Here is a 13,217-nt window from a genome sequence, read left to right on the forward strand (position 1 = left end):
CTTATCTTCCACTTTATGAGTTTCGTAACATTCTTACAATATGTTTACCAGGTGTATACATATCTGTCGTTTGATAAAACATTATGCATCGTTTTGTATGCAACATACGGTCATGCAAGTAAAACAAAAATTTTTTAAATCATTGAAAAGTTGTTTTGTATTCTTTCAGTGGAAAATCATTCTATTGTTGCAATATAATGAATAATGTTCTAAGAATATTAGTAATATTATTTATTGCTTTACTACCTATCACACATTGTTAATTAATACTTGTAAGAATACTTGCAGCACAGTATCAAATTCAAGTGCTATTTTGAGGTGATCTTGAGTTAATGCAAACTTGTCAAGAAATTATTTAAGCAAGAATATGATGTTTTTTTTCTTGTTTTATATGTTTATACATTCTATTTAAAAATAATGCCATGAACATTTAAATAAATTGCTGGTTTACAATACTTAAATAATTTCAATACAATAATTAAATAATTAAAATAAATAATAACTAAAATTTCTTTAAAATCCTTTTACGTACAAGTTAATTTAATTTAGTATTCAGTAAACCGTGAAAAGTTCAATGGATTCCTAAATTTACAGTTCAATAATTTGTTTTATATCACTTCCCGTATAAATTAATTTAATTTGAAATGTTGTTTCGTAAACAAATATTTGATATCTCATTTCTTTCATATTAATTACAAAAATGGTACAAAAATGGAATTTTTCTTTCTATCAGTTCTCATATTTAGTAAATCATTAATGTCTGTTTAAACCTTCTGTATATTGAATTTTCGTTTGTTAAACTTTTTTACACAAAACTTTCGATGAGTCGAAACTTCTATAATTGGAAACTTTATACTTTTTCCTAATATTCGATCATAGTTGTATATTGTAACATATAAATAATATTTTATGTTTTTATAATAGTAATTTTCTAAGAAATAAGCGTGTCTTATAATTTATATACCGATATTAATTAATAAGTCGAAACTTTATATTCGAAAATCTTGTTCCACAGTTTCATTCCTTTTTCCCATAAAGAATAACCTTATTCTTCCATAATTAATTAGGAACGCATAATGTTTATTAATACAAACAAGAAGTCTCAATATACATGGATATAAAAATTATTGGCCTCAGAGATGTAAAACGTTTTTAATTATAATGAATATAAAATCCAAAATGGGCTCCCTAAAGTAAAATACATATGGTATTCTTCCAACAATTCACCCTAAAGAAAATTTAAAATTGTCCAATTTTTCTAACAAATTTACATTTTTTCCCTCATTGTGTTTTGAAAATTAATCATTCTTTATTCCATCTTTGTCCTCCGCCCTTAAAAGATTCTAAATCCACACTTGATTACAACCCTCTAACAGAATAAACATTAAATGACTTAGTGAACTCTTTTGGAGCAAAGCAAATTGAATGTTTTACACGAATTATTTGGTATAAAAGACGTATTACGTATTCGTGATTTAACCACGCGTATCTTTTCAGTCTTTGAAATCGAATCTTGAATTCTGTTCGATATTAGGTGGGGTAGAAGTTACAATGGTGTAAGTCATCTGAGAAATAAAAGGTTTTATTAAATGGATCGAACATCTGTTTCATTCATATGTTCTACTACGTTTCTGCACTTACACGTTCCGTTACCACTTCTGGTACTTGTTGAAGTAAAAGTAGATCTACAACTTGTTCCTACCACTGTTTCTTTGAATGGACAGTCATGTATAAATTGTATTTATTGATCTGCATAAATTAATGTAAGTTTATCAAAATGTATAGCTTAGAACTTTATACGTTTTTAAAAACTTGATTAAATAGGTATGGCTTTCACCTCCAGATTTTTTTTCTATATAAAAAGTTCAGCTTTTTATTTCTTTTTTGCTCCAAAATAGTATATTTAAAATTAGATTTTTAAAATACTGTGATTTGCATAAATTATAATAGAAATGTAAATTAGAAAAAGTTATTTTTACTGTTCACTCGTTATAATGAAATTTTGACAATGACGAGGAAATTTAATAAATTCGTATGGAACAAACATGATTACATGAAAATGTAGTAATAAATATCAAACATTTTGAAGATTACTACTTCTTATTTTAAAATTCATGAATTTTCAAATTTCTAAGTTTCTAAGGCTTCAAACATTCAAATTTTTGTTTGTAGATTTTCAAATAGTCAGATTCAAAAATTTTTTAAATTCTATACTGCACACTTTCCCAGCTACCACCAAGTTCCAAAATATTCAATTTCTATATTGTAAAATTACTAAATTCCGATATTCAATGTTTATGAGTCGATGTAAGTGATATATCGCATAGTTTAGCCACTATTATTCAAGTAAATACTGTCCTCGACCATAAAATTAGGACCACTACAATTTTCAGCATTTTTTACATTTTTCCATAAAATTAAAAGGCCTGTTCAAATTGTGATGACATAAATTATTAGCTACTCACATAATATATAATAACTGTACATAACATTATTAGCACATGTTAATATCTTGTATTTTTACCCTTCGTTTTTATATCTTTTTATATCTTCATTATTTTCCCAAATATCTGTAATTCTTTTCAACTCAGATAATATGGTTGGAGAGTTGTAAACGAGTCTTTTGAGTGAACTCCATTCACTAAATTTGTCCTCACGCGCTTTTAATACCAGAGCCTAACGTAAATGCTCGCACAGCCCTTAATCGCTCATCGCTCACACAATTTCATTATTATCACGATAGTAACAAATCAGGTGCTATGTACATATATATCGTTATTAAAGTATTTAGTAGTAATTTGCATGATCTAAGACAATTTTCCATATATAACATAATGTTATAGCCATAAAAGTGAAATTTTCGTACGTGGTCCTAATTCGATGGCCAGGGACTGTAAATCTCTGCCAACGAACTGAATTTCATTAACGTTGAAATACTTGAATGTTCATATTTGGTTTGCGTCCCCAATGTCGGTTTACGTAGGTAGCCCTGTATTTCTAGATGTATCCCTGATTGATAACCCGAAGGCGAGCGAAAACACATAATCACATCTGAAAATGGAAAACATATAATCACGTCTGAATGTTCGTTTGTTTGCAGAACGATACACCTACTCTGGCGCCCGCGTCGTTGCAGCTGCTGCAACAACTTCAGGCGACGACGAGTGCAGCAACTCCGGTTGCAGCGAGTGCAGGCGCCAACGCTTTGTCGAGCGTGCAACATCAGTTGTTACTCCAACAACATCTCGGCCTCGGTGCAGCGACTCCTGCACACGCCGCTGCCCCCGCTCTGCCCAGCCCTCCCGAAATCAACCCTGCGAATCTTCAGGGGTTAGCGACGCTCGCCTCGTTGAGTAACACCGCCGGTGAGTATGGTTAGTGTCTTTATTTTTTTATTTTGTGTTCTTTTCGGTTCTCGTGTTTGCACTGTTCGCTTAATTCGTTCATTAAACCCTGGACGAGTGATGTACTAACAGTCCAAGTGTGATAAATCTTACTCGAATTTTTAATCCATTTGCTACCACGATCCCCAAATGGGGACTTGAATATATATTTTTGCATCACTTGCAATAGGATTATATTAAATAAAATGTGTATTCAGTAAACACATTTTAGTTCTTAACATTATTTTTTGTTTGAATGTTGCCTAATTTATTAAAGTATTTAACATAATTTTACAACCCATGCGGTAAAATTATCTTTTGTTGCTTACGTTGCTCTGTAATGATCTTTTATTTACTACACTTTCGGTAATATGCTTAATACTCAATTGTTGATTGTTAAATAACCGTCTTATTGAGCATAAAGTAATCGATTTCTGATAATAATCAGCTAGTTCGAATTAAAAATGTTTGTGAAAAGTTTCTATCATTTTCAGTTAAAAACTTTCAAGTTGATTTATTAGAAGGTAATGTTCTTTTACTTTTACCCCAACACACTGATGAATTGATTTTCTCGTATTGTTATCAGACCAAATTCAGTTATGGTATTGATATTTTGAAATCGACATTCCAATTGCAGCAAACTGATACGATTATAACACCAATATTTGTTACACGAGTCGAAGAACAGCAACCGTATGAATTTCAAAATCAATACCGCTATGAAAGTAAAATTCAAAGCACGCCGGATAAAACAGAATCTGGTTAAAACGAGACACGGATAATCGAGACCTTGCTGTATATCGTTTTGTAAATAGTCCACAGTTACCTAAGCTTTACTGCGTCATCAACCGTCCGTTTCTCGTCGATAAGCAATAAACACAGATTTTAATGCAGACGCTAATGGCAGACATCTCTTATGCGTGATCCATCATTGCATTGGCGTGTTTCCCGAATCCGTTAATTTTATTAGCATGAAGACAACCAGCAGAAAATATAAAGGACAAATAAACGCGATGGCGTATGAAAGTTACGAAACAAACGACAAAATTGACATTGTAACTTAAAACTCGCTAAAAACAAATAGATTACATGTACCGAAATGTTAATATACTTCAACAGTTAATTCTGTTAACTTTTCATTTGAACAATGACAAGTAAACTTTCGCTTAATTGACTAATGTGATGAAACTGACTACATTATCGTTCAATACTTTGCAAACAGTTTACAAATTTACACTAACAATTGTTAAAAAATTAACAGTTGTACAGACTTTTTATTACAACTCAAGTTTTACGTATTATAAAAGTTTATGTACATGGATCATAACAAAATTAACTTAAAAGTAATAAAAGAATGAATTTAGATTTTTGTTGAAAATTGTAGGTTAAGGGGTGTGTAATGTTATGTATCATGTTAATAGCTAATAAGTAATATAATTGCAATATGAACAGGTTTTGTTATTCTACGGAAAACATGAAAAATGCTGGAAAAAGTAATTTTAATTCGATGGCCGGACTGTAGGGAAGTTTCATAAATGAGTTAGCGTAACACTTGTGTGGGGTACCCCTCGTAAGTTGAATTTTTACCTGAAAATAAAAGATGCATTACATATACGGTTTTAAGTGACACTCAGTGTACGTGTTTCTAATAAAACTGGAAGTACTCCACCATTATTGTGAGTGACATATGCAATTCATAGTTTAATCGTCTGGTGTTTGTTGTTCACAGCGAACGCGGGAGTGTCACCCATGAGTATGCAGAACCTAGTCACCCTGGCTGCGATGACTGGCGGAAACGGCAATCTTCAGGTGTCGCCAAACAGTGAGTAACGAAAACTTTCGCGACAGCACGATATAGAGACGTGGTACGAACAATTGAGGCACCATTCACGTGCATTGTGTCCGCTCGTGTAAGGGAATGCCTGATAATAGCGTGCTTTCGCCGAGATTAGCTTCATACGTAATGTTAGTCTTGAAGTAACAGCATGCGCGTTGATGAACGAATATCTGGCTCGATTTCCTTCCGGTTAATCGTACGAGTATTGAACAGAAATTATATCGTCGGAATTCATTAGGTTCCGTTAAATTTGTGATGCCTTTCTAGTGTGATATGAAACTGAGGTAATAATATAAAAAGAAACACAGTTTATGAATTTCAGTGATCTTGAAATATGTTGTCAGGGATAATGTACTGTGATATTGATTTGGATTTTTGAAAATATTCTTAACACTTTATTGACCGGTCGTTTTTGAGGCTGCCAGTCACTAAGTACCGGCTGAGTCGCGCGCGCACTTAATCCCAGTACCGGCTAAATTTTCGCTATTCATTGTGTTGTGCTTATTCCTTTTGTTTTAAAGGAATGTAATTTTATTGATATTTATACTTTATTTTGCATTTATTTTATATAATAAAGGGCCATATAAACTAACATTCATAAAATAAATTCAAGGTAACAGTAATTCAATTTTTCGACAAGCGTTGGCAATCGAAAAGCCTATTAATAGGCTACCGGTCGACAAGCATTGGCAATGAAAAAGCCGATAAATAGGCTACCGGTCGATAAGCGTTGGAAATCAAAAAGCCGATTAATAGGCTAGCGGTAGATAAAGTGTTAATATAATACGCTCAAGTACATTGAAGTGTAATGTTAGCTTTCTTAAGGTTGACAGTTTTCGAAAATTCAGTTTTTCAATTTCTTAAATTTTTAATTTTTCACTTTCTAAATTTCTCAATTTTTCAGTTTCTCAATTTCTCAATTCCTCAGTTTCTCAATTTTTTCAAGTTCTCCAAATATTTAAACTCTGAAATCCCTAGGCTTCCAAATCCTTAGATCCCCAAATTCCTACATTACCAATTTCGCAAATCTCAAATTCCCAAATTCCCATATTTCTAAATGCCAAAATCCCAAAGTTTTTATATCCCTAAATACCTAAAATTCACATATCCCAAATTTTTAGATCTTAAAACTCTTAGATCCCCATATTCATAAATTTGCAAACTTCAAAGTATCTAAATCTCAATGTCCTCAAATTCTGTATGCATCCTTCAAAACCCGAAAAATCCCTAAGAATCAATGGGTGAGAGATCTCTACACTGTCGCTTACCATATTTTCCCTAAGGAAGCCTGTTGACTAAAGACTACTATATTTCAACGTAATATTCCTACTACCGTATATCCACTACACTCAAGTGATTACACCATGAGTGACATGGTTAAATGAGAATGGTGATATGTTGAAATATAGTGTACTTGAGAAAGGTAAATGCACCCATTAGTAACAACGTTCCCATTAGTGACCAACTGTTTCATTTTATTCAGAGTAATAATTAAAACGATCTAGTAATCAAAATCTTACAACATCACAGTCACAAATACTTCAGTTATTATTTAAAAAATCGTCTTTTTAATATGCATAGTGTTAACGAGTATAATTATAAATTTCTATAAGATTAGTTATTAAATACGTATTTATGGTGTAATTAATTTTATAGAAAAATATATGGATCTATAAGATAGTTTGTTAAATTTATCAATGCAGTAGAGAACATGAATTTTTATTAAAGCAATTATAAAATATCATCGTTGTTAAGAAATGACGGAACGTTGGATGAAGTGTAATTTTTATTAGTAATTTGTTGAAAAATATTCAGTGGTGTACTTAATAACTAGTTCAGCTGGAAGCTTAAAAAGATCAATATTGAATCAATAGTGTGTTAAACAAAAATTTCTATTTATTTATGAAAAATGGATATTTTTAAACCACCACTTCTTAACCAGTTAAATGTACTGGACGACTATATCCGTCATGGAGATGTGGCAGAATTTTGTGTCATGACGACTATATCCGTCGTGCGTAAAATTTTGTTACAATTTGATATTTAAATTGTAATTTTTAAATTGTAATTTAAACTAAATTATATTCGTACATTTTAATGTTTAAAATGTTTAAAGGTCAACATGAAATGAAATAAACAAATAAAAAGTGTAAATGATTTGAGATGGATTCATAAATTCTTGAGAGCTAACTCGTCATCTCTTTGCAAAAAGATTGCCACAGCTAACTGGTTAACTGTCCAAATATTTATCTCACATCAATATTTCGGATACAGATTGTATATTAACTTTAACGAAAATTAAAGAAAAACACACCATTGGTGTAGATATAGTTGAAACATATTCTATGTGGTGTGTACTGTTGTGTATATGTATAAGGTCGAGGAGTAATCACATACGTAAGCATAATTATTCAAAATGTTAATCTGGACAACATATTTCAAGATCGGTGAAATCAGTGCGTTCTTTCTTATATGCGTAATTACCAAAAGTAATGTGGTTATAAACTTACGTTATTTCTTTATTTTAACAATGTTTTAAATATTATTTTAGCCCTCATCCAGTATACACAGAAATTCGTGCGAAGTTTTTATTATAAAAGTGTCGTAATTTTTTATTGATTGCAGTCAATCAACATGATATTAATATATAAAATTAAAATTCAATTTTTCATATATTTTAAATTGTAGAATTGATATACAAGATATTAGTTATAGTAATTTTAACATCATAACTGAATTTTAATTTGAAATATTAATATCAAATTAATTTGTCCGATTTTTTACAAACATGCCATTCCACCAAAGTTTTAAATGGAAAATAAATAAATAACTAAGTAAATACTAAAGCATCAAGTAGTATATATAACCATTCTTTATCTTAACAAAATATGATAAACATTTTAACAAAAGTATAGTAACAAATTGTTTTTAATATAAAATGCGAAATCTGAAACTAGTCATTTTCACTCTTTAGTAGTTTTAATGTTAATAAATACCAAAGTCGAAGCTTATTAATTTTATCAAAATCTTATTAAAATAAAGAAACAATCTAATCTCATAACCACACTACATAATTGAAAAACAGAACTATCAATTTTATAGAATTTAATTAATTAATAAGTAAAATAAAATTAATTAGCAAATCAAATGAAAGGTAAATAAATTATAACTATCAAGTACAATATTTATAACATTTAGATACGAATAATAATTACAATTTTTATTTGTTCTAAAAAGAATATAAACAAAGTTTGACATGTTTGAATATTAAAAAAAAATATATAAAAAATATAAAAAATAGTGCTTTTATTTAGAAATTATTATAAATAGATATAATGTATAGAATAACTTTTTACTCCTAATAAATTTCGAGGTTTAATAAGCATTTGAGAAATTTATTAAATTTGACCAAGTTAAATATTTGATACATCCTATTGTAGTGAAAAATCTAATTTCTTCAGAATACGTCGATTTAGAAAATATCAGGATTTTCTTCGTATGAAGAAAATAACTGAAAATTACTGTTCGGAGATTAAAAGTGAAAAGTATACTGTGTCTAAAATCATGCAATAAAATATTTGTGACTTTATTGTTTCAATTATTTTATTTAAATATTTTGAGTTATAGAATATTCTTATCCATGTATTTAATATTACAGTATATTCAATTGTATTTACAACAATCATTATAAATAATCATTATTAATAAATGAAAATACGCAATTATAGTTCATTGCAAATAGTTTCATATATCCAGTAATAAAAATGATGTTACTATAAATAAAAAAGTAGAATATACTCGAACGATTAACTGATGACATGTTTGTGGAACATTTTACATTTATTCGGATATGTTGATTAATTCTAATAATTAATCAGAAATAGCAAGTTGTTTGACTATAACTGTTGTGTGTGCACATATGTGTGTGATTTGTTCAAGAATTGTTGGATTTGCGATGTGAAAACATAGAAAAATGGTTTCTCTTATTTTGCATTAATCCCAGGTTGACTTCTGCTTTAAATCATGGCGTCTTGAGCGAATCCCATGAATTTTAAAATCTTGCTTATTGTTACCTAATAATTATCATATTATACGTACATAATAATTATCTAAAAATTATCATATTGTTAGATGACAATATTGATATTATTGTACAAAAAGCAATAGTAAAAATTTTCTAACTGAAAATCATTTACTTACACATTTTGGAATATTCTTAATTGTATTTGAAGAAAAGATCATAACAATTTGAATAGTCCTTTTAATTTTATGGAAAACGTGAAAAATGCAGAAAATTTGTAGTAATCTAATTCGATGGCCCGGGACTTTATATACAATTTACTAAAGCTTCTCCGTTGATTTCGATAAATTACTAGCTATAATGAAAATAAGAAAGTTACATTAAATAAACGTACTCGTTTTAAATTATCCTATTATTGTAATAAGATGTAAAAGTTTGTGAGTTTTTAGTACTTTACCAATTTCCTTGTACCAACATATTAATTTTACCTTCATCATCCATCACTTTTCTTGTCACTTTCTCTCGGGACGACTTTTCCTATCAAGAAAATATGGAAATTGCCCGTTTAATATTTATGAAAGTTATTACGAAATTGGTTTGGAAGATGAATATTGTAGTTAATAGTCCTGTTTCGTCCCGCAATACAGATTAGCGTTAGCCTCAAAATACTCATATTTTCTCAATTAATGGTTGACCGTGTATAATTACTATAAATGAAATTATGAGTAGAATACTGTACTTTAGGTATTTTATTATTATGTGTTAAATTTGTAAATTGAAAAATTTGAAAATTTAGGAGTTTGGACTTTTAAACATCTGGTAATATAGGAATTTGTAAACTGGATAATTTGGAAATGTTAATATTTAAATATTTTTTATTTTTAAATTTGAATATGTTATGACTTGCTAATTTGAAAATTTAGGAATTTAGAAACTTGAGAGTTAGGGAATTTGACAATTTTTTAATTTCCAGATTTAAATACTTCGAATTTAAAAATTCGAGAAAATTTGAATAAAGAATTGAAAAATTTGGAAATTTCAAATTTTATAAATCCGTAAAATTGGAAATTGTGTGATTTGATATTTTGGTAATTTGAAAATCTAGAAATCTAGAAATTTGGAAATTTGAAAATTTGAAAATTTGAAAATTTGAAAATTTGAGAATTTAGGAATTTGGGAATTTGAGAATTTAAAAATTTGGAAATTTAAAAATTTAGAAATTTGGAAATTTGGAAATTTGGAAATTTGGATATTTGGGAATCTAGAAATTTTTTAATTCATAAATTTAGAAAACTGGAAATTTTGTAATTCCACGATAAATTGTGCTAAATATCTACCAAATTTTTAAAGTGCAAATATAAATACCTATTTTAGTTAATAGATATGAACAATATAGTATAACTTGAAATCTTCAACTCTATTACATCAAAACTAGTAAACAAAATTTTTGCCAAATATTGAGGTATTTCAATTTTCATAATCTTATTTTAACTTATTTTAATTAACTAAAAACTTGTTCAGAAACTTTTAGCACGTTTCATCTTATACGCAAATTTATTCTAATTTATTTAATAAACAAAAGTCACAAATAAAGGTCTTGTCGCCCTCCTTCGTATTTATGCAAATCTCACGAACCCACCTGTGACACATAATATATTGAACCGACTTTTTCTTGCATGATGAAGGCTAGAAAACATTTATATTATGCATAATAAATACGAGGAAATATTATTTACATATTTGTTTATGCATTTTAATAAAATAACCAATGTCACAATAAATGAAGTAATTTACTAAAGATGAAGTCTTTACATTTCAACATACGAAAAGAAGTAAATACAATGGAGAATCTACTGTTTATTACATAAAGATGCTGCTTGACGATCAAATTTACAGTGATTGAAAATTCGGTAAATATTGACAAAAGAGACTCAACCACAATGACTTTGACATAGTTGTTACGATAGTCGTTAAAGTAACCCTTATCGGTCGCTAGTTTTTTATACGTGATTCTCAGTAGGTTGTAACTGATTTCAGTAAATATGCGAAAAATCTGCAGTATTATAAGAATAACATTTTTGTTTTGAAAGTACATTACAAATATATGAGTTTCAAATAATTATTTGTAAGTTTTGAATGTATGATACTTTTTCAAACAGTCTTCAACATGAAGGAATGGTTTTATGTTGCACGTTTCACAAAAGTATAGTGTTGCTTTTCTTCGTCTGAGCAACTTACAATTAGAACATACTAAGCAATCGTTATGTTTTCCTTAAGCATCAAGTTGCAAGATATGTAGTTTTCCATCTAGTCTATCCTCATTGTCTGTTATTAATGACGTTCCATATCGCACAATTTTGACTTCTCGAAAATTGGAATTTCCATCATTGTCACCTCCCACGTGACGTACGACCACAGCGCCAAAAGAATGTTGTCACGTGAGAGGTAGTAAATTAAAAAATAAAAACTTATTTTTATCGAGGATTTTTCTGTCAACGATTAATGCTAATAGTTAATGAATAAAATTTGATGTAATATAGTAAATATTATTTGAAAGTAAAATAATTGGTTGTAAAGAAATTCCAAAGCACGGGGATTCGCTGAAGAGTGCAGAAGTTTTACCTGGGTTTTAACAAAAATACAGGGTGTTCAAATATCTAACTGCCAAAATTAAAAAATTAAAGTTTTAATAAATTCGAAGTATTTGTTGACGATACTAAGGTATTAATTTATTAATTAATCACAATTTAGTATTGTAAATTTACTACAGTAAACTTCTTAAATTCACAAATTATTTATGACAATTAAAATTACTATATTATTATATTGCTGCAAATGAAAGAAAAAAAATTCAAATTATAATATTTTCATTCTTAAAATATAAATTATAATTCTTGTAAAATAAAAGAAATAAGAAACCAATTAAACTGAAAAAAGCTGTACACTCACTGAAAACAACTAAATAAACTACATAATCTTAATATTTTATTGTAACATTTTACTTTCGATAATTAAAATATCAATGGATACAATAAATTTTCTATTTCTAGAACACCCTGTAAATGTCACCCGGTAGGAGAACGGTTATTAAACGCTCTTTTTAACGTAAATTAACGCGATCCCTGTTATTCGTGTTTTTATTGGATCTTTTAACCGAGTTGGACGAGTCTGTAGCAATAATGTTTTAGCGATGTCCAATATTGCAGGACGGGTACCTTATTTCGGACAGAGTAACGGCTAAGTAAATTCCGGCAAAGTTTACGTGCTGAATATGTAAACACGTTACTAACTCCGCTTGTTAATATCGTGAACGTGTTCTGTGTTTCAGCGTTAAGCGGACTGGCGAATTCGACAGCAGGTATGTCGCTATGTACGTGTCGCATTGCCTGGTATAGTATTAACAATTACTAAATTAATTCATCCTGAATTCTAATCTTGTCCATGGCACCCCTAATTCGCTTACAGAAAAAGCAAATACGTGCACAAGTAGTGTCAGCAAGGAGAGTTTCACGATTAACTAACTCAATTTTTAACACGTTCGCGCCCAGCTCGGGTAATTATATCCACATGCAAAAGGCGGGAATTTTGAACACGTCGATCCGGGATACACTTCAAAGCTATGCCGATTGAAAGATAACAGGGTTATTCAATTTTCTTGACTGAGATATAACGAGATCGGTCTCGCCAAGTACCCCAGTTTTTTCATTAAACTTTATTAACATATTCTACTTGTGCAAATAAGAAGAGGATGTTAAATCAACATAGACTTTTAAACACTTTATTAGAACATTTGAAATACTTGATTAAAAACGGACTGCTTTGTTCTTAGATATCACATAGAAGGTGTTCCAATCTTGTCCACATAACTTTGCTAGCGTATTCTATGAATAAAAATGAGAAAAAGTGTTTATATGAACATAGGCTCTTGAATGTGTTACTGAAAGCTGCTAAATATATGAAAATCGACAGTTATTTG

At 29.3% G+C, this 13,217-nt stretch overlaps 1 protein-coding gene across 21 annotated transcripts in view; it reads left to right on the forward strand.

Annotated features, from left to right (window-relative positions):
* Positions 1-13,217, forward strand: part of LOC100883744 (CUGBP Elav-like family member 1-A) — a 1,238,863-nt gene that overhangs the window by 1,205,439 nt on the left and 20,207 nt on the right. For 15 of the 21 annotated variants that reach the window (XM_076532022.1, XM_076532021.1, XM_076532023.1 and 12 more), the window contains 3 exons: positions 3,101-3,374; positions 5,113-5,205; positions 12,570-12,611. In XM_076532022.1, coding sequence (XP_076388137.1) covers positions 3,101-3,374; positions 5,113-5,205; positions 12,570-12,611 — 409 coding nt within the window. The remainder of the gene's footprint in view (positions 1-3,100; positions 3,375-5,112; positions 5,206-12,569; positions 12,612-13,217) is intronic. The other 6 variants (XM_076532025.1, XM_076532028.1, XM_076532024.1 and 3 more) reach the window with 5 other exon arrangements.

Source organism: Megachile rotundata, chromosome 5 (assembly GCF_050947335.1).
Source record: "Megachile rotundata isolate GNS110a chromosome 5, iyMegRotu1, whole genome shotgun sequence".
In the NCBI taxonomy this organism is placed as follows: Eukaryota; Metazoa; Arthropoda; class Insecta; order Hymenoptera; family Megachilidae; genus Megachile; species Megachile rotundata.